This window comes from Bactrocera dorsalis, chromosome 1 (genome assembly GCF_023373825.1).
Source record: "Bactrocera dorsalis isolate Fly_Bdor chromosome 1, ASM2337382v1, whole genome shotgun sequence".
Lineage (NCBI taxonomy): Eukaryota > Metazoa > Arthropoda > Insecta > Diptera > Tephritidae > Bactrocera > Bactrocera dorsalis.
This window is the reverse complement of record NC_064303.1, coordinates 92,255,271-92,277,139: the sequence shown is the minus strand read 5'-3', so window position 1 is coordinate 92,277,139 and position 21,869 is coordinate 92,255,271. Positions and strand designations below refer to the sequence as shown.

At 32.8% G+C, this 21,869-nt stretch overlaps 5 protein-coding genes and 1 long non-coding RNA gene across 7 annotated transcripts; 3 read left to right on the top strand and 3 right to left on the bottom strand.

Moving 5' to 3' along the window:
* The first annotated feature begins 3,503 nt into the window (after window positions 1-3,503).
* LOC105223514 (uncharacterized) lies at window positions 3,504-4,574 on the top strand. Its single transcript, XM_011201256.3, has 4 exons — window positions 3,504-3,952; window positions 4,017-4,098; window positions 4,151-4,308; window positions 4,385-4,574. Exons 1-4 carry the CDS (start codon window positions 3,950-3,952, stop codon window positions 4,571-4,573), a joined length of 432 nt encoding a protein of 143 aa, XP_011199558.1. The 5' UTR covers window positions 3,504-3,949; the 3' UTR covers window position 4,574.
* A 1-nt stretch (window position 4,575) lies between these two features.
* Window positions 4,576-5,575, bottom strand: LOC105223513 (uncharacterized). The gene is made up of 3 exons (XM_011201255.4): window positions 5,405-5,575; window positions 5,098-5,283; window positions 4,576-5,030 (listed from the first exon to the last, which is right to left on the bottom strand). The coding sequence occupies exons 1-3, from the start codon at window positions 5,454-5,456 to the stop codon at window positions 4,804-4,806; spliced, it is 465 nt and encodes a 154-aa protein (XP_011199557.1). The 5' UTR covers window positions 5,457-5,575; the 3' UTR covers window positions 4,576-4,803.
* A 142-nt stretch (window positions 5,576-5,717) lies between these two features.
* On the top strand, window positions 5,718-6,286 carry LOC105223515 (uncharacterized). Its single transcript, XR_852474.4, has 3 exons — window positions 5,718-5,898; window positions 5,969-6,040; window positions 6,110-6,286. It is a non-coding gene; the product is annotated as an uncharacterized LOC105223515 (long non-coding RNA).
* Window positions 6,287-6,907: 621 nt separating this feature from the next.
* LOC105223516 (uncharacterized) lies at window positions 6,908-8,128 on the bottom strand. Of its 2 annotated transcripts, XM_019989329.3 has the most exons (5): window positions 7,973-8,128; window positions 7,688-7,879; window positions 7,460-7,613; window positions 7,310-7,403; window positions 6,908-7,251 (listed from the first exon to the last, which is right to left on the bottom strand). In XM_019989329.3, exons 2-5 carry the CDS (start codon window positions 7,875-7,877, stop codon window positions 7,000-7,002), a joined length of 690 nt encoding a protein of 229 aa, XP_019844888.2. In that variant the 5' UTR covers window positions 7,878-7,879; window positions 7,973-8,128; the 3' UTR covers window positions 6,908-6,999. The 2 variants fall into 2 exon arrangements, with proteins under 2 accessions (XP_019844888.2, XP_049302791.1); XM_049446834.1 differs by lacking the exon at window positions 7,973-8,128 and having other exon boundaries at window positions 7,688-7,966.
* Window positions 8,129-8,537: 409 nt separating this feature from the next.
* Window positions 8,538-9,506, top strand: LOC105223517 (uncharacterized). Its single transcript, XM_011201258.4, has 2 exons — window positions 8,538-8,721; window positions 8,793-9,506. The coding sequence occupies exons 1-2, from the start codon at window positions 8,661-8,663 to the stop codon at window positions 9,185-9,187; spliced, it is 456 nt and encodes a 151-aa protein (XP_011199560.2). The 5' UTR covers window positions 8,538-8,660; the 3' UTR covers window positions 9,188-9,506.
* A 274-nt stretch (window positions 9,507-9,780) lies between these two features.
* Window positions 9,781-14,032, bottom strand: LOC105223518 (uncharacterized). The gene is made up of 3 exons (XM_049446836.1): window positions 13,822-14,032; window positions 11,788-11,958; window positions 9,781-10,339 (listed from the first exon to the last, which is right to left on the bottom strand). The coding sequence occupies exons 1-3, from the start codon at window positions 13,871-13,873 to the stop codon at window positions 10,137-10,139; spliced, it is 426 nt and encodes a 141-aa protein (XP_049302793.1). The 5' UTR covers window positions 13,874-14,032; the 3' UTR covers window positions 9,781-10,136.
* Window positions 14,033-21,869: the final 7,837 nt, after the last annotated feature.

Sequence of the window (21,869 nt, the reverse complement as noted above, 5' to 3'; positions counted from 1 at the left end):
ATTTAAAAACAAAAATCACTTTTTAAATCAAGATATCACTTTTTAATCTTAAACATGAAATTTAATCCTAAAATCACAAATTGAAAATTAAAAATTTAATATTAAATTCAAAAATTTTTGATGGAAAATTAGATTTTTAATTCCAATTTTGGGATTAAAAATTTATATTTACATTTTTAATTCCAATTTTGGGATTAAAAATTTAATTTTCAATCGTAATTGAAATTTTAATTTTGAATTTTAAATTAAAAAATTTGTGAATCGAAAATTAGATTTGAATTTCCAAAAATGGAATTAAAAGTTTAAAATCTTATTTTCAATTGAAAAACTCGCAAGCCTGGTCCCCAGACGAAATTATCGATAAGTGATTTATCGTGACTCTCGCTTATTAATTACCAACAGTTTAAAATTATTCATTATATTTATTCTTAGAATGTTATGTGTTCATAAAAAATAATGCAGAAGCTAAGATAAACTGTCAGTTTATTGTTACAAGTACATATATTAAATATGTAACTTTTTTAAATTTTTCTTTTCCTTCCCTACTAATTTATAAGTTTAAGTATTTTGAAGCCAAACTAAACCAGCTCTATGATAAATTTTTATGAAATTAATGCAAGTAACTGATATTCAATAAATGCTTTTGATTATATTATGTTTATATGTATATGTATATAAAAGATGGCGTTTGCTTAAAATAGTTAATTATGAATGAAAAGTGTAAGCATGTTGGGCAATTTTTTTCACTTCGTTGAAAAAGAAACGTAATGCAATAAATAAAAGGTAGAAATATGCAAATTCTTTAGAATGCGTAACAGTATAGAATAAGCTAGTTTGCAAATTGTACGATATTTAATATTTTCTTTGATTTTACGATTTTTATCAATACTAAACTTGTCTCAATACTGCACTTTTACTATTTTTCTTCCTTAAAACGCAAGAATTTTAAATTTAACTTTGCATAAAGAAGTTTGAGTATAGTTAATTAAGTAAGATATGCCTGTGTCTGCATAAAACATGACATGTGTGTTAAATTAAATTGTTTGTAAATGTAAGCATTTGATGTACAATACCAACTGACCAATAAACTCGAATGAAATGATGAATAAATTGTTAACAGTTTTGAAAAAAAAATTAATAAATAAAGCAAATAATAATATAAATGGTATAAAGAATTCTTTAAATAATTTCTTGGTCCTACCTTAGACGGTTTTGTTGTTGCAGCAATAAGTTAATTCGTTGATGGTTATTGATGAGCAAGAGAATATGCTCGAAATAGTAGAGCGAATGCTTTGATACGGTGTAAATCCGCATCCGTTTCCGACTGTCGTGGTGATAAGACAATAATTAGTTGTGTTTACATTACATATTTTACATACTCACATACAGATGCACGGATTTGCATCTGATTTACATTCCTTTCGCTTGATACTTCTAGAATTAGGTTAGTCAAGTGGCACACAACTGAACAAAATGGAGTCGATCACGAAATTTTTCATATTTTACACATTACAAAAACTTATACACACATTCTAACTATAATCTCACAATTTTACATATTTTACACATTGAAAACTAATATAGATATTCTAACTATTTATGTACTCTATTATACAAATATAATTAACTGATTAATTCCTTTCAATTTATCAAACACTTCTATCACCTGCTTAAATTAATCAAACAAAAGAACTTCAAATAGTTATAAGCCACACGAACTGCTTTTTCCCGCACTGTGATGAACAAAGTAGAGAAAGCACGAACCAGCTGTTTTGCAGCAAATGGCTGCCTCTACAAAAGATGGAAGTTTGGAAGTAATTTATAAGTACAAAGTAAGAATATATTAATCAGAAATAAAACACTTTTAACATTTTGTTAAACGCAAAGCAGAATACTAAACACTCTAGCACAGTTATTTGTTTTAAATTTCAAAAAAAAAACTCTACAAAAACCATATTAGAATAAGTAGCTAGCAGCACTCACTATAACGCAAACTTACTTCCGTGAAATTTCGAATTGCACTTACAAGTGCTTGTCATATCATATGATATTTCCGCACAAAGAGCTTTTCAGCAAGCTGTGGTGAATACATAATGGCATCCGTGAAATTTTGACATACACTACCCAGCAAACCATTTAGCGGTTAAGTCTTCGGCTAAATACTCAACACTGCCACCAAAGATTTCGATGAAAATTTCTAAGAGTTTCTTAAGGCCTAATTGATAATTGTAACCCAAACTCTGGTGTGCATGCGATTGCTCTTCCCTTTCTTAAGTGGGTACATGGGTTTAGGAGTTTCAAAAAATTTAATTTTTTATTGTATTGCATATTAAATTTTACAGCACCTCTAGAATATTGTCTTTCAAGATGATTCGAGTAATAGTTTCGGAGATACATAGTGGATAACTTGTCCGCTCGAGGCTAGCTAGGCTTAGTGTGCCGTCTTTAAACGCGTTTTTCTCGAAACTGTGTTTTTAAAGTCGGTTGTCAAGATTTCTCGAGAACTACTCAACCGATCTTCATGAAATTTTACACAGGTCCTCGAGATAAAATTCTGAAAGTTTTGGACGAAGGATCTTTTTCCGATTACAACTATTTGAAAATTTTTTGTTTTAAGAAATCTTAATTTTTTTTCTAAAAATGTCTGCCAAAAATCCAATTTTCTGTTTTTTTCCTTCGTCCAAGTTCAAAATTAAGGTTTTAACTAAAACACGTATTTTTTCACTTTAGATGATCCTGTAAGGAGTTATCCTGCCAACGCGGGCGCATCTTTTTTCAGAGGGTTCACCGGAAATGGCGTCGCAATGGCCGAGTTTAAAATGTTTTTTGGAAAAATTTCAGAACTATTTTGTTAATAGTGTATATTTGTAACAAAAAAATTATAATAAAATATTTAATTTTTTATATGAAAAAAAAATTGTTTTTTAAGCGAGGAAACCCATATAACCCCAAACTCCTTATGAATTGCAAGGTGTGTATGGTATATGTTAGTTTCTGTGTCAATCCTTTCTATGCATTACAGTTCCGATATCCACGATTTGCTGGGTAAAAAACTGTCTGTCGGTAAAACTGTCAACACGCAACCAACTTCCGTCCAAATCTAGAGCTTTTCACCGTGCTGTGGTGAATATTTAATTGCAAAGGGAAATCAGTTCAATAATTCAAAAAGGTTTCTTCACTGTCGCAAAAGTGTGCAAATTTCAAGTTTGTGTGTAATTTTCTTAAATAAATGTGTAACTTAGTGAATTTATAGTAAAAGAAACATGAATAGTGTAATTGAAAGTGTTTACTTCGGTTGTGTGTATAAAAAAGAAATAAAAATATGCAATCATTCCACAAAGGAACCAAAGCGGCAATTTGTCAGCAGCTAGCACATAACCTGCAAAGGTAGAGCGCCAATTGGTACTTGCTGTAAGGTAAGTAGTAATTTTGCTTAATAATCATTATTTATGCCTTATTTGATAGAGAACTTTATTGGCGTCATTAGGACATTATATTGTTGTTGTTATTGTAGCGGCAGAATCCTGTCGAGTTAACAGTGCTTGGCCGGAGAAACATCCGGATCCGTTTCAGTGACGTAGACCCAACTGTCGTGGAAGCGGATTAGGACATTATATTTTCTATCGCTTTGTGTGTGGGCCTTAAGACGCGACAGTCATGGGCACATTCTATTTATATCTACTAAACACCTGCACAAGCTTAGAACACACAACAATTTCTGTTAAGATATTTCACGTTTTCAGGTTGTTTGCCCTCTGATTATGCCAAACATTTGCTTTTTTAACATTACAACTTCCATGTTAAAAATGAGTATCATTACCAATGAATATTGAATCAAAATTCTTATTTTGTTTGATTTAAAAAAATTGTATTCGTGTCTGGCGTGATTTCGTAGAAGTAAATGACAATACACATGTGCTAATAGTAGCACAATAATATAACTAGAATAATGGTAAATTGCAGCGCCCTCCATAAATATAATATTATTTCGTTGGTTAAATATTGTGCTTATATAGGAACAGGAAATACTGGATGAAGAATTTCGCTGCTACATGCGTGTAGCGCGTTCACTCGAAGGAACATTGAAGCGGCCCAAAGGTAGTGTAGTTCAAATAGGTTTCAAAAAGTCATGTTTTTATTTCAAATGCAGATCGCGAGTGTTGTAAGCAACTATTAAAAAATTGTGAACGTCTGAATAGCGTAGACAATGTTATGGTTAAAAAGAATACAAACGTTTTTATGAAATACTTGTTGAAAGTGATTAATTGGACTAGTGTGCATCAGCCGCTACAGCTATATGATAAATGGGTAAATACAAATATAAAATGCGATACATTCATTTAAATTATTTTTAAATTCAACGTATCATCTAATTACTCAATAGTATCAAGGTTCAAAAACTGAAGTTAAATTGTGGCTTCAGGATAACAAATCGTATATGGCTGTTAAAGAAATGCCAAACGGTGCGCTCGCTATATACTGTGCCGTTGCGAATTCACCAAGTGCCGGTTGGCAAGACGGTGCATTGAAAATTATGAAAGATTCTAAAGATCCAGATGCAGAAGAAATGTGAAGTTCTATTGTTGTCTGTTTTATTATGTATACATTGTAGTGTATGTGTAAAAAATTTTTGTACGTGAAATATATTTTTTTACAATTTGAACTTAAAGCGAAATGCTTACATTAAGGCACTTAAGTTTACGGACGATTACATAATAGTGGTCATTATTATAAAAAGAAAACCAATATACCAATGAAATGGACGGAATGTTTTTTCGAGACAGTTTTCGTTTGATTCGTTGCCTAATTCACAAACTTTTTGCATGACAGCGCTAATATTGCAATAATTGCTAGAGCGAGACTCTTTTTTGATAAACTAATGCTTGAGGCGGCATTGCAGCTGTCATTAGAGCAATAACATTCTTCCCAATAGACGCCGTTTTCATAAACACCCCAGTTGCAGACACCAGTCACACCTGTTTCGGATACTGAGGCGCAGCGCCTAATTACTTGACGCCAACGACCATCCCCTAGATGAAAATAATTATGTTAAGTACATAGCTTATTACAAAAAAAAAATTAAAAAACAAAACTTACAGATGAAACCCCTAGGACCTTGTTGTACCACCTTCATGCAAAACGATCCGGGCATATGTGATTCATCACTGTTACATTCGATGGGAATATGTTCCGTCCGGTTAAATGGCTTATAAGCACCACAACTGTCGTAACCTTTTCGATCCTGATCGGAGGAGCATTGGTAACAGCGTATAGCAAGTGAACCTTAAATTATTTTATAATGTTTACACATTCATATACAATTATTAACAAGTCATTTAAGCCACACCCAAGCCATGCTTTAAAGTATGATTGTAATGTGCATATCAGCAAGAAAATAACTTACCGACGGTACACAGTGATAACACAATCACTACATAATTCACAAAGTTGCGCATTTTAAATAAGATTTGAAGAACTTGAAACAAAATTTGCTTTAATAATTCTACGTAAAATATAAACAAGCTATATAAAAACAAATAATTTTGCTAACAAATTTGACATATACGATGTACAGGGATACTCAGATATCAAAATATATTTTGACCAAGCGTTGCCAGAAAGACTTTATGCATACACTTTTCATTTACATATGTGAAAAAAAAATTTATTCGCGATTATACAACTAAAAAAAATATTATTCAGATTCCTTTGTTTGGTTAGTTTTCAGCTCTCAATTAAATGCACGAGAAATTATCGGTGTTTTTTCTTTCGTGTGAAATAGTAGTCAGCAAGAAATTTTGAAATTTCATATCGCACTGTGAATGCTAAACAGTAGAAGAAGAAAAGTGTTAAAAAATTAATCAAAAAAAAAAAAATTTCTTTAAGCAAGAGTAATTGGTAAGTTTCCCATTCTGTACACTTAAATTTATTTAATTATTAATGATTAATTCTTTTTTATATTTTTCAGGTGGTCCTTTTTAGTATCTCGAATGGAGGACGATTTCATCGCTACTAAAGTCAAGTTAGCCGTTGTACTAAAGTATGTTATGAAAATATATAAGATACTATTTTAGCGCAAATAGGATTTGACAGCATTCTTTTTTTTTAGGTACTTGGCTTCTGGAGATTTACAACGCCATATTGCCTCCTGATACCGTATTAGCAAGCGGCACTTTTTAAGAATCGTGTCCGATGTGTGTAAGGGAATTGCAAAATGAAATTCCAGAGTGAACACATTGTTGGATACATATCATTGCTTTCAAACACAATGGAATTTTCCGAACTACGTCGGACATATCGGCCAAAATCTGGAAGCATATTTTATATTTCTAAAGTAATTGAATTTGTATACATATAGATTGTAATACCCTCGTACGCTCGGGTATACCTAGCTAATAATTTTTATTAATGTGCTTTTATTATAGGGATTCCATTCTATTGTGTTGATGGCCACATGTGATTCCAATTATAAATTCACATACTTGCATATTGGTGCTTACGGAAGTGAAGGAGACTGCAATATTATGAAGAATTCGAGATTCGGGATCAGCATACTCGTACTTAATGACAGATCGATGGCAAAAAGTACCATAATTAATTGTGGGAGAGGATCCATTTCCACTGTGTAAACATATACTAAAGCCTTACAACAGCAAAATACTTTCCAAAGAGAAACAAATTTTCAATTATCGTTTAAGTAGAGCAAGACGATGTATTGAAAATGCGTTTGGAATTTTGAGTGCAAAATGCCTTTACCTCTGAAAGGTATTATTTTGTCATCCGCATCAGCCACAATCGATTGTTTCAGCATGATGCCTGCTACATTTCCAATATTTATGTTTATTTGTAAAAACAATAATTACTATTTATTTTATGTATATATGTTTTTTATAAAAACAAGTTTGATGTTTCCAAATTTCGTGTTTATTTATTTCATAACTAATCATAAGATAAGTGTATAAAAAGATATTTGTTAGATTCTTATTTCTGTACCTTATTCTATTTTTTTGATTTAAGTTCTTTCACTTTCTGTAACAGCATACTGTTAAATTCCATACACATATCATCAGCAACTGACTGTGGAAGCTTATTCAACAACCAGTCAAAACAAGCAAGGACTTGTGCATATGGTGAGTCGTTCTTTCCTGCTACCAATTCTTCTTGCTTCTTCAAAACGTTGTTGAATCGACTCAATGTCTCGTCATTTTGGCTTCCGCTGAATGACCGATTACTTGTGGTGGGTGTTGGACTCTGCAAAATAAACAAAAAATAAAACATTTCAATTTACATGCACATTATATACACTTACATAATTAAATTGCGGAATAATTAACTCCTCTACATTCGCTCTATTTATGGGGGACGATGAATCCAAATCTTCAAATGTTGGACTTGTGAAAGTTCTGCGAAAACACAACAATAAATCGTGAAATTTAAAAGTAAAATTTAATAGACTTACTTTCTTGATACATTTGGCAAAAATGCCATTTCTTCTGCAAACTCCCAATCAATCGGGTCTTCACGAGCGCTACCCCTTTTATGCCTACGGGCCACTCTGGCGTGATAGCGATAGCTCTCCCGTAAGCTAATCCAACCAACTTTGCACTCACTAACTAAAAAAACATAAAAAAAAATAAAACCAAGTTAAGAGATTAATAAAATAAAACTCTAATTTATATACACTTACCAGGTTTGCCAAGCGATTTGCTTATGTGGGCCCAGGCCTGCTCCAAAGCATTTTTATTCGAATGCATAACGTTTTTTGTGTCCCATATTCGGGGCCACTGTTCCACTTCTTTAATTAGTTTTCGTTTTTCACCTGTTGTGAAATTTCTTACTCTCTTTTGCCGCTTTGTTGCAGGTATTAAGAGTTCCATTTCTAAGGGTTAAACAAAATAATATAAAAAATTGAAATAAAACCACAAACTTTTTCTTCCCGCTCAATTTCCTTCAGAAATTCAGAAATCATTACTTTGATTTTCCTCAAAGAAACAATTGTTGATTTAATGTTTCTTCGCAAAACCAGGATTGCCATATACGCATTTTATTGAAAAAATGTATTAAAAATTAGTACTAAATTTCTTTAGAGCTGCATACTAGCGCAAGAAAATTTACCGCAAGAAATTATCTTGACCATTTCTTAAGCGTTTTTTTTATGACACGTTTTTACATTTCTTGAGAGCTGGATCCTAAACTTTATATTATTATAGAAATTGTTATGTTTCTTCTCAAAACCAGTGTTGCCTTTCCACAATTTATAAAAATGTAGTAAATCTACGTAGTGAATATCTTGAGAGCTGGATGTTGCCACAATAAAATTTAAAACCAGAAAACTTCTTGAGCTTTTCTTTAGTGTTATTTTGTATGGTGTGTTGGCTTTTCTTGAGAGCTGGAAACTACCCTTACCGAAAGAAAAATCTCTTCTAACACTTTTAATGTATTCATTTTTCGTGTAAACGAATGTGAAAAAGTTTATGTAGAATAGTGTTAAAACATTTTTTCATTTTACATACATCCGGCATCACCACCGAAGGTGTCAAATTTTAATCATCAAGCCATCGTGTATTTGGGTGGGGACGCTTTTTCCATATTTTGTTTGTTAGAAATTAAACTGCATTTATAGAATCGTACAAAAGTTTCTTATTATTGAATATAGTACAATGAGTAATTTCCAATCAACAATTTATGTTGGCATATTTCTATGTTGTCTAGTACAACTGGGTAAGTAAATATAATTGAAAATTACAAATATGAAGTCAAAATGACGCACCCATTCATAAAAATTGTTTTAGGCTTTGCCATTAAGTGCTGGGACTGCCGCTCAGACAACGATCCAAAATGTGGAAATCCATTCGACAATAGTTCACTGGTTATTACTGATTGTGCACAGGAGCCTGAATTGCAACATTTACCTGGCGTACGACCGACAATGTGTCGTAAAATTCGTCAAAAAATGCACGGCGAATGGCGCTATTTCCGTAGCTGTGCTTACATGGGAGAACCTGGCATTGAAGGTGATGAGCGTTATTGTCTGATGCGCACAGGAAGCTACAATATATTTATGGAATACTGCACATGCAATAGTAAAGATGGTTGTAATGTTGCCAGTCTACTTAGTGGGAACAAAATTGCAATAACGCTCAGTACAATATTAGTCGGTGCAATTGCTTGGACATTACGCCTTTAAAATAATGTGACTACACCTCATATCATTTATAACTAAAATGTGCCTTTTATAAGTGATTTATTAATCGAATATGCATACTTGTATGTAACTTAGTACAATTAAGTATTGTTAAGACAAATACTTAACATTTTAAACATGTCCGTCCAAAACGATATACACTTAGATTAACTTAAAAAAGTAATAAACACAAAAGACTAAGAAAACGACATTCTCACTTTGCCGAGTTCGTATATGAAAACATTAGGCATTCCAAAAAACATTTATTGTAATCAATAAAACCAAAGTCAATTTATTTATATTGACAAAATGAAATTAACAACACTGTGTTTGTTTACTAGTTTTGACAAGTAGCTTAGGTTGACTTTCAAAGTTTAATGCAATAACAACTTTGCTTCACGAAATTTGGCATTAATTATTTCCAAGTCAACGGTACAATCTCCAAACAAATTGTTCAGATCGAACCATAATAGCTTATAGCAGCCGTAAAACCCACAGATCAATATCAAGTTCTTGTATGAAATTATTTTTTTTTGTGTCTTTGATTCTGTCACTTACCGTTTAAAAAATTAAAACAATACACAGCCTTTGGAAAATATTTTTACTGAGACTACTTTTATTAAACTCTTTAAACACATTTTGTATAAATTATTAAAATATTATTTTTTCAATACCATCAGCTCTCTAAATGCTTAGTTTTGTAAAAGTGCAAGTGCAATATACATATTTTGCTAGATAATATCAGAGCAAAAAAATAATTTTTGTATTGTTTAATATTACAAATTATTGATAAATTATAATATTTACATAGTTAGAGACTGGCAATTTTTATGTATGTATGTACATATTGGGTATTTTTTATATTTTGATATAATTAACATAATACAATTGGCAAATATACTTCCAAGAGGTTATAGTTGATTGTCTCTAACAATATTTAACAAAATATAATTTACATTAAAAATTGCATAGCGATCAAGCTAATTAGCGCCGCCAAGCTGATCGCCACGAAACCAGCTGAGGAAGCATTGCAGAGATCACCCTTGCAAATGTGACAGCTTTGTACTTCGCGGCTGTGGGAGACGGTGCAAAGATCAGGCTTCTGACCCACTACTTCAAAGTGGCAGTCACGTGACACTATAATGCCAGCCTTGTCTGTAAAAAAGGAGGAATATAAAAAAATATATATTTTTAATTTATAATTTTTGTTTTTTAGTATATATTTTATGCTACTTTATATATACTTATTTTAAATAATAATATTTGTTTATGTATTTTTTAATAGTTTTGATGTTGAGAGCTGCTAGAGAGAGAACGCAGAGAACTATTCTAATTTGCATGCATTTAATAACGGTACATACACTATAATTTAAAAATGTATGACTAATATTCTGTAGGTATGTATTTTAATCATTTTATTCGCGAATGAAAACACATTTCCCTAGCAGCAATAAAATGTGGAATTTGTAATCAAAACAAAATAGAGATGCAAAACCTATGTGGCATTCGTTGTAGTTAACGATACAATTGCAGAAATTTCATATTATAAACGTTAAAATTTAAAATTTTTTTATTTTTAAATAAATGTGTTTCATAATATGCGTCAGTGGAGCTTGGAAGTAGATGTTAACTCAAAAGTTACTGTAAAAAAGGAATCTTTAGTTTATAAAAGGGCTTGTACGAGTAGCGGATAAAGATTGAAAGCCATTATATTTTGCATTTAAATAATTTTTGTTGTTGTAACGGTTATTTAAATTCTTTCTTAAAGAAAATACGTAGCCGTAATCACCGAATTTAATAGAAAACTAACCGTTTTGAATATAAGAGGAGGGAGAGGATATTTTTTTGGATTGAGAGGAAAGGCATAGAACTAATCTCCTCTTATTTCTTCATTCTCTTGGGACCCTCTTTATTTAGGGGCAGTGGATACTGAGCAAGTCTCGACAAATAGGAGTTTAACCTGCTGCAATAGTCAGAATTGAAACAACAATAGTTTTAGCGAATTGTTAATGGAAATTTATCTCATTTTATGAGTTCATGAATCAAACATATTTTTCATAAATTTGTGCGTGAAATATGAAAATTTTTGTTAAGAATCATTATTAATTCTCAAGAGCAGTCTATTTTGTGTAGATATGTATGTATGTATATAATTTTAAAGTGAAAATTCAAAGCCAAATGCAAGGCTTGCTGATATTGAACGTCAATCAAGTCATTAATTTGAGTTGTATGTGTGTTAATAATGGAAAGTGGGTTGATTATTGAAACTGGCGAGTGTTTAGAATGGACAAAAGTTTGATTACTGAAATTGGCGTTGTTCTAACGTATTTTAAGACTTTGTAGGTTATGTTTATATTCTATAAATTTTTTATTTTGACAAAGTGTTCTGAATGAAGGTTAAATTAGTTGTTGTAATTAACAGCTGGTAATAAAAAATACGATTTTAATAAAAAGAATTTTAAATAAAAGTTTTAATAAAAAATTATGAATTGTTTTAAAATATGATAAATAAAAATTATATAAACACGTTGCATATAATTAATTAATTTATACAATTATAATTATTATTTATCATGTTATGTTCTGAAATCAATTAAACCTACCGCTAGTTACAACTTTGTTGCATTTGGTAACCGGCAGCAACTGATCCATAGTGTTAGGTTTTGGCACCTGATCGCAATCGACGGATGGAATATTTAAGCTGTCATCGATGACGTCCTTGGCGCAATTTGCTACCGTTAGCGATTTGCATTGATAGCATTTGATGGCATCACCTACAAATGTAAAAAAAATAATATTTTTTAAATAATTGAAACAAATAATTTTAAAAATAATTTTAGAAAAATTAAAAATATATACATATGTATAATAACAAAAACTAAAAATATATGTAAGTATTTGAATATTAGGGTGGTTCAAAAATATTAAATAAACTTTTTTGGTGGAAAAACTGAAAAATTCGTACTTAATTTATTGATAAAGGAAAAATTAAAAAAAAAATAAATAAAAATAAATATATATATGTATGTGTATTTATATACTAGGGTGGTTCAAAAAAGATAAATGTTTTTTTCGCTTGATACTCTGTAAAATCGGTTCTTAGACATCTCTAATTTAAAAAAAGGTATTATTATTATTTTGACTATTTTTTGTTTTTGTTGATTTCTGACGACGGTTATCTCGTAAACGCTTAACTGAATCGAAAAATTATAAAAGCCCATTTTGTAGCGCGATTGGCTACGAAGCTGTAAGTTTTGCAATTTAAAATTATTATTTTTCCAGGAGATATAAAATTCAAAAGAAAAAACACAAACTTGCTTATAAATAATAAAATGTTATTTTGATCCACCCTGATATATAAAAATATGTATGTAGTATATTGGAAGTGTACATATGTACATATATAATTAAATATGTAAATTTTATTCTATAAAGCTTTCTCAAGAATTTTAATTTTCGCAGTTGCTGATATACAAACAAACATACATAAAAGTTACTGTGTAAGTTTTAAACCAGTTTGAAATTAAATTATTAATAGTTACATATACATACATACATTTTGATTTTATAAGTTCATTTATTGCGTCTAAACTTTGACGTTAAAGAAAACTGTTTTATTGAACGACGACACTACTTTGCTTCGATTGTCTAACAAAAACCAGTTTTTTTTTGTAATTAAAGAAGCCTGAGCTGGAGCTGGCAAGTGTCTAATTCAGAGTTTATTTGCATAAGCTTACATATCTACATTACAAATACGCATTTGAATTAGTATGTCAGTGTACGTGACGGGCTATAACGCCCAAATGCGATCACATGAGTTTGCACATACATATGTTCATACACACACACACCCATGTAAATATGTAAATTTCGCATTGGAGAGCTGTAAGTCTGAGGTGTTTTTGAATGGCTGCTGAACAATTTGCTTTGAAATTAGAAAAAAATTAAAAAAATAGAAAAAAAAATTAAAAAATAAAAAAAATAAAAATGAGAAAATTAAAAAAGTGAAAAAAAAATAAAAATAAAAAAATAGAAAAAAATACAGAAAAATAAAAAAAAATAAAAAACACAAAAAATGGGGGAAAAAATAAAATGAAAAAAAATTGAACAAAATAAAAAAATAGAAAAAAATACAGAAAATGAAAAAACCACAAAAACAAACATGATGACAAAATCGCTATTTATATGCAAGCATTGTTGCCGATGTGCATGCATACGTATATATTTATGTTATTTTTTGTATGTATTTAAATGCATTTGCGCTTAGTCAAGCGACCGCTGTTCCCAATGTTGTGGGTTGCAGACCAAATTAAATGATTTTTTTAAGTAAATATACGCATAACTCACAACTGTTGACTTTTTTGGGCTGCTATTAATGTAATTTATTTATATTTTTTTATATGAATCAAACACCTTGTATGAAAGATTTGAAAATTATATAAATCCTCACTTCTAAGTCTCTTTTAGAGTATCACACACACTTTCAGACACTTAACTCCTGTCTAAGCACGTCAAGGTTACATTTTATTACACTGTTATTGTCACTAATTAACGTGTGTAACGGCATATATGTAAATTAAATGTATGTATGTACACATAAACATATTTTTTTATACATATATACACTCTCCGCTTACCGCTGGGCAATAGGCAGGCCGCGAAGAGCACTAAAGCAATGATTTGTTTCATTTTGATTTTGGAAAAAACAATTTTTTGTTCACAAACAGTTGAGAAATCAACAAGTTTTCTTAATGCTGCAATAGAATAACCAAAGCAAAGGTGTACACTCGAAGACAGTTCAATTTAAACTGACTGAAATTGCTGCTTGAGCTTTGGAGCGAGTTGGCGCTGCTTTGTGGTTTTCAGTTTTCAAATAACAAATAACAAAATGTGAGCACAAGTTGTCATACAAATATATGTATATATATATGATATATAAATGTTTCCACTTACATTTTGGTTCACATATATATTTAATTTCGCTTTTTCACGCGCGTTTGCCTCGTGTTATTTAAGAAATGCTGGAAAATTTGTCGGCTATTACTTTAGAAATCTCTAGTTTTCTCACGTTGTTGCATTTTATTTTTTTTGTTATGTTTTTTTTCCTTGTCCATTGCAAATTTTTGTTTTATGACGTATCTATATATTCGAATTATAACTGTATATACTTAAATATGGCTGCACACCGGCTATAAGCCCCACCTAGTGGAATTCTCTAATTGCAGTTTTTTTTTTGTTAAAACGTCATTAGACTGGAACTAAATACAGATCTTTGTGCTATATATTTATATATAATACTCGTATATAGCTCTTTATGTAGATCACCAAGGTTGTATGTAGTCATCAGTTTACTTTTTTTCTTAATTAGCATGCTATTTTGTATACAATAATCCATAAGTACGTGAATGAATTTTTTGTGTGCTAATGCCTTAAATCTTCACGACCTGCGTACAAGCATTTGTACATACCAAAATTTGGCAAATGCGACAAGATGTACATAATACATATAATGTATAAATGCAGGCCAAGCGAGAAATTGCATTGCTTGAAATTTTTGTATTTGAAAATTTTGTTATATTGTTGTTGTAGCAATAGAAAATATTCCTCAAGTTCAGTCACGACATGGGTCCACAGCAGTCGGGTCTAAGTAGCCGGAACGAATTCGGACTTTTATCCGGTTAAGAACTGTCAACTCGGCAGCATTCCTCGAACTTTTTTCAGGACTGTTTTCTGCCGCTACAACAAAAACATTCCTCAAGTAATTTCGGGTAGTGCTACCTATTTGACAGCTTTTGAGCAGAAAAAAACGAGTGCGCTCTAATTACACAGATCAGACTGTTATGAGAACGAAATATACCCTCTGATCAAATTTGACCCGGACTGATCCATGTACACTGCACGCACGAATTCTATCGATAAACAGTATTTTCCAAAATTCGCTGTTACTTTACGACAGAAAGTTTGGATTTTATGGATCGCTTCAACATTTTTGGTTTTTGCTTTGAGTATGACGCGCTATGCTAACTCGTACCCAAAAAAATATTGAATATTTTGCAAAAACGACATCAAATAGAGGTTAAAAAATATATTCTTGGCAAACTGTCCAACAATCTAGCGACGCTTCTTCCTTTTCTTCTTTATTGGCGTAAATACTGCTTACGCGGTTTTAGCCGAGTTTATAACAGCACGCCGGTTGTTTCGCTTTTCGCTGTTATTTGGCGCCAATTGGAGATTCCAAAGATACCCAGGACTTTCTCCACCTGGCCTTTCCAACGGAGTTGAGGTCTTCCTTTTCTTATGCTTTTCCCGGCGGGTACTGCGTCGAATACTTTTAGAGCTGGAGTATTTTCATCCAATCGGACGACATGATCTAGCCAGAGTAGAGCTCACCAAATCGCATGATGGGAATAATGTGTGACTTATAAAGTTTGGGATTTCTTCGTCGAGAGAGAATTGTCAACAGTGATGTAGAAACCAAGAATCGTCTTGTCTGAAACCCCGTTTGGTATCGAACGGCCCAGAGAGGTCTTTCCCGAACCTGACGGAGCTTTTGGTGTTGCTCAACGTCAGTTTTGCGGAGATACCAAATTCAGACATCGCGACATAACGGCAGTTTCTTTACATGCCCTGGGGAGGGGATGTTTCGCCTTCAAACGAATGTTTTTTGGCCACCAAGAGGATACTTGGTCTAAGAACGGAAGTCGTGGGCGGCTTGAGCCATAAAAGAATCGTGTCTGGCCACTTCCAAGTGAACGGCGTTCAGAGAATTTTCCTCAATTACGTGAATTTGTACACATGGCTTCATCCTCCTCAAAAATCGAAATAACCAAAATTCGCTGAGGGCTCTGAAGATCATTCCAGCCGAGCCCTAATTTGATCAGATGGTAGCGGCTGATTTTGATGGTTCTCCAGCATGAAATCTGTGAAGATCTTGCTCTCATCTGTCACTTTGCCCTCTCAATTGAAAGGGCAATTTTTTTAGTGCTACCGAATGTCAATAACTTAATAATTATTCAAAACGTTCATGTTACCGAACGCACTTCTTTAAATAACTGACGATATTTAATGCAAAAATATTTCCTGAAATTCATAAGTATTTATTTGTCGAATAACTTTATCCTTTAAATCGAGTTTGAAAACAAAAATAAGAATAAGAGCACTCATCACACGTTGTCATGTCAGTTTGGTGAAGAGTTTGCTAAGCTACTAAATAGTTCTTAAATTAAATCAACTAACAATACAATAACAATCCGTTACGATCTCGATAGTTCGAGAGTTGTAGGCTTTATTTGACCACCTGAACATTATGCACCACCTATCTTTCCACAATGGGGTCCAAAAATCTACAAAAACAAAAACAATCAAACAGTTGGGAAATATTATGATTAATTCTTACTATGTAGTTGGCAGCTTGAGTAGTATGTAGGCAAATCCGTTCCGTTTTGCCATAAGTAAGCCTCAGACCATACACATGAAAGATTTTATTAACTTTTACTATTCTATTTTATAATATTTTTCCTACTGGGTACGTTTATTCAATGTAAAAATAATAATGTCTATACATAAGTGCAGAAATATATAAATTTGTTTGCTTAAATCTACAACTACAAATACAAACTAATTACGCCTGCACAAAGTTGTTGAAAACTGGTCTTGCGATCAATTCGGTCATACTCACTCACAAATATATTTATATGACTTATACATACATACATGAATCGTATATATAATATTGTTGTCTATGCGTATAAAAGCTTACGGCGATCATGTTTAGAATACGGTATAAAGCGAAAGCGAGTAGGTACTATTTTGTTTTGATTCCCATTTTCGGGCACTTTTGTCTTTTAACTGCCAAGTTAATTGCAATGGCCATTAAATGTGCCCTAAAGCGAAAACAGTAAGCTCCGTTTAAGTAAAACAATTGAAATCAACGGTTTTATGGGGACTTCATTGTAAGATTTTTTAGTACTATCAAATTTTAATTATTTTGAGTTGCAAGGCTGGGAAGAAATCGTTAGCATTGAACAGAAGTGACTCAAGCCGAAAAAAAGAGAAGGTCTCAGGCACTTAGCATATATAATTTAATATATCGGAATAAATACTAGCCTCACCAACTAGCTTATATACTCGTAAAACATAGGAATGGGAACAGAGAAAATATGGATACGTCCAACAAACCAAACTCATCCTTCAGATCCAATCGAATCCTTCATGGAACTGAAAACTATTGCTTAAGAATTTGACCTATGGTTAAGGGCTCAATATTGCGAGCTGTTCAAACCGCTGGATCTAAGAAAAATTATTTTTTGCGAAGTAAGCACTACCACTGTTCCATTGCTCTTTTAAAAAGGGTTATGTTACTAGAAGGGTTATGGTACTAGAAAAAATTTAAACAGATTGAAGCAAAAATTAATATTTCTTAATTCATTCGTTTTTAGTTGTGTCCCGAATGACAATTAGGAAATGTTTATAAACCTGACAGGCTGCAAAGCTCACATCTTCTGAAAGACCCGTACTCCTTTTTTTGCAAAATTCGATTTTATTTTTCATTATAGTTCCTACAGAAGGAGAAATTATTAGCTCAAGTGATTTGTTCGGAACAATTGTTGTGGTACCCTTGCCTTTAGATAGCTGCCTCGGCATTTTGAAAAGGAAAAGCCTCAGAGGTCAGATCATTTTAGTCATGACCATCTGTCCGTCCATCCAGCGGTATATACACGAAATAGTCCTTCCGTTTTTGGGATATCTATCTGAAATTTTGCACACTTTTCTCTCGAAGAAGGTGCTCACTCGTCGAAACCGCTGATATTGTCATACAAACTGAACGGTTGGAATCAAGACCTTGTAAGGTAAACTCTTTTTTTGTGAAGGTGCAACCGAAGTTAAAGTTTTTTCTTGTTATACTCTTGCAATATTTGATGCAGAGTATAATAGTATTGTTCACCTAACGGTTGTTTGTATCACCTAAAATATTATTTATATGATCAAGATGAAGAGACGAGTTTAAATACGGGTGACTGTCTATCGGTCCGTCCGTCCGACTGTCTGTGCAAGTTGTAACTTTAGTAAAAATTGAGATATCTTAATGAAATATTGTGTACATGTTTCTCGGTATCGTGAGACGGTTGGTATTGCAGATGGGATCGGACCACTGCCACGCCCACAAAACGCCATTAAGGAAAACTATATCAATTGCCATAAAACTAAGCAGCAAACTAATAAAAAAAGAACTGTAATTGGCACAGGGGATCGCAGTAACAATGGACATCTGTGGCTAAAGTTTTAAAAAGTGGGGTTGGATCCGACCTCTAATTGATTTAATGTAAATATCTACTAAACCATTTAGTCTGTAAAAACCAAATTCGCTCAGGATAAATCCTGTTAGCATCCTTACCGACACTGTAAAATGGATGAAATCGGAAGACAACCTTAAACTCTTAAAAACCGTTAAAAGTGCGATAAGTCAATAACCCGAAATCACATACCTTGGGAACCTCACGACCGATAATCAACCAAATTTGGTATTTGACATTCTTTTCGTATTTCTATGTAACAGTGGGAAAATTAGCGAAATCAGACTGCAACCACTCCTACTTTCCACGTAACACAATTTTATATTCCATCTGATTTTTGCCTTCTAGTCAATAAATCAAGAAGCAATTATTACAATGGGATAGAACTTTGCATAAATATGTAATGCCTTTAGAGTATGTCATATATATATAGGTACTGATTATTTGGACCCCGGTACCTGTGGCTGACTTTTAACCGAAAGTATTAGTCAATATGTGAGATATTCAGAGAGAACTTTTCCTTAACAATGGATTGTCTTAGCCCCCATATACCTAATACAAAGATTTTCGAACTTTTGGATGACTCAATACTCATGTATCGGTCAATATGGGAGCTATCTCACCGAAAATGTGAGAGCATGATTCTCTCATAACAGAGAATCTTTTTGCCAAAAATTGATAAAAGGACGAAAACAAACTAACGCAGAAAATGTTTCTCATTGTGAAAGGCGTATAAATGTGAATGAACAGAAGTGTAAGCACATTACTTTCTCGCTAAGACCAAAGATGTGCCCGGCAGTAAAAATAAACAATATCTTAGTACCCCAAGCGAACGAAGTAACATATCTTGGTATTCACCTAGATAGAAGGCTCACGTGGAGAAAACACGTATCTAGTAGAATAACATGTATGAAGATTAGAGCTGCAAATTTAAATTGGCTTTTAAATAAAAACTCCAGTCTAGACAACAAAGTGCTCTTATATAATGCGGTCATAAAGTCGATTTGGATGTATGGCATTCAACTGTGCGGTACGACCTGTGCAACTAATATTGATCTAATACAAAGGTTCCAATCAAAAATGCTTAGAACAATCACGTGTTCACCATGGTACATGCGTAACGAAAATATCCATAAAGACCTTGGTATTCCTATGGTAAAAGAAGAAGTAGAAGACAGCAGAATTAAATATATATCTAAACTCCGAGATCACCCAAAACCCCTTGGCTAATGCTTTGGTACATTCCTGCGATCAAACACGACTTAAAAGAAGAGATATGCCTGCGTATTAAAGAGCGACGTAACACCAAAACAGCTCAACCACTTGCTTGAGTCTGTCTAGTTTTTAAATAGATTTAAGATTTCATTACTTATTGTTAGGCTTTAAGAAAAAGCAGATACAATAAATAAAATAATTTTGAAAAAAAAAAAAAATTGTGAAAGACTGTGGCAACAGCTTAAGCTCGTCGTGGTACTAAAAATATTAATAATACATATTAACACTTATAATGAGTTCTTATTTGTATAAATTTTTAAAATTTTTATTGCATAATACAGCAACAGAGGTCAAATGAACAACACCGACTTCACACTACAAATTGGTTACGGCATCTCCATATTTGTATTTTCTATTTCGTACGTGACATTGGGAAGGTGTATTCAAAGCCGTGTATATCTATCTACCGTTACTCTTACCTTACCGATATATAGCTACAAGTATATACTCGTATGTATAGCTATAAATCTACTTTGTTCAATCGTGGTTTTACAATTACCCAACATCACATGACATTACATTTTCGACTGTATTTCAATTGACTTAATATTGTCATATACTACATCTTGGCACATGTGCACCTACTTAGGTGCATATATAGTTAGTATTCATATAGATTTATTTCTGCTGGTCCCCAAGTAGACAGCGTGCGGTTCTTTTCAAATTGAATTGTTCCACAATTTATTGGCAGTTAGTCGAACCGGCACATAACAGTAAAATTACAGATGTGACCATGTTAGGCCCACACATATCTATTGTATGTATGTATGTATGTATCTATCTGCATAATCAATTAATGTGTAATGGGTGCTCTTCTTTTTGGAGAATTATTTAGGAGATGAGTTGGCACTATATGGGGAATGGGGTAGTAAAAAATGTGTAAGTCTTAGATTTGTATCCCAAAGCATTTTCCACTTTTCTTTTAATTATTACAAAAATATTGATTTTCGATACATGAAAGATATTGCAACTAAATGTTTATATAATCTCTCTAACAATATTTTATTATTAATAATTTATATTTAAACAGGTTACTTCTCTCTTGCCCTTGTTCACTACCAGATTCATTTGTTTCGCTTCCTTATCCATTCTGGAGAAAGCAGAACTGACTAAGTTGTTATCTTCTCTACTTAGTTCTGCAGCTCGAATTATTTTCTCCAAGAGCAAATTGAAGAATTCGCACAAAAGGGAGTCGCCCTATCTGAAACCTCGTTTTCTATCGAACGGCTCGGCGAGGTCCTTCCCGATTCTGACGGAGCTTTTGATATTGCTCGACGTCAATTTACACAGCTGCATTAGTTTTGCGGGGACACCAAATTCAGACATCGCGGCATAACAACAGCTCCTTCTCTTGCTGTCGAAAGCAGCTTTGAAATCGACGAAGAGGTGATGCGTATCTATTCTCTATTCACGGGTCTTTTCCAAGATTTGGAACTTGGCGTATATCTAATCAGTTGTTGATTTTCCAAGCCTAAAAGACTGATAAAGTCTAATAAGTTTCTTGACGGTAGGCTTTAATCTTTCACACAAGCCTTATGTACGATGTTGAGGACACTTACCCCACGGTAGTTGACGCAGATTGTGGCGTACCCTTTTTGTGGTTTGGGTAGAGCACACTTAAATTACAACCGTCGGGCATGCTTTCGTCCGAACATATTCTACAAAAAAGCTGATGCATGCTCTTTACTAATTCTTCGCCGTCATATTTGAATAGATCGGCCGGTAATGCATCGGGCCCGCCGCTATGCTGTTCTTCAGACATAATTGCTACTCGAATTTCTTCATGGTCGGATAATGGAACGTCTGCTCCATCGTCATCGATTGGGGAATCGGGTTCGCCATCTCCTGGCGTTATGAATTCATTGCCATTCAGTAGTCTGGAGAAGTGTTCCCTCCATAATTTAAGTATGCTCTGGACATCGGTGACTAGATCACCTTAGGGCGTTCTACAAGAGTATGCTCCGGTCTTGAAATCTTTTGTTACTTGCCACATCTTTTTGTCGAATTTTCGAGTCTGCCGGCCAGCTTGTCAAGTTCTTCGTACTCACGTATTTTGGCATCTCTCTTTTTTGTCTGCAAATGCGTTTCGGTTCCCTCTCTTAAACTTTTGGTAACTA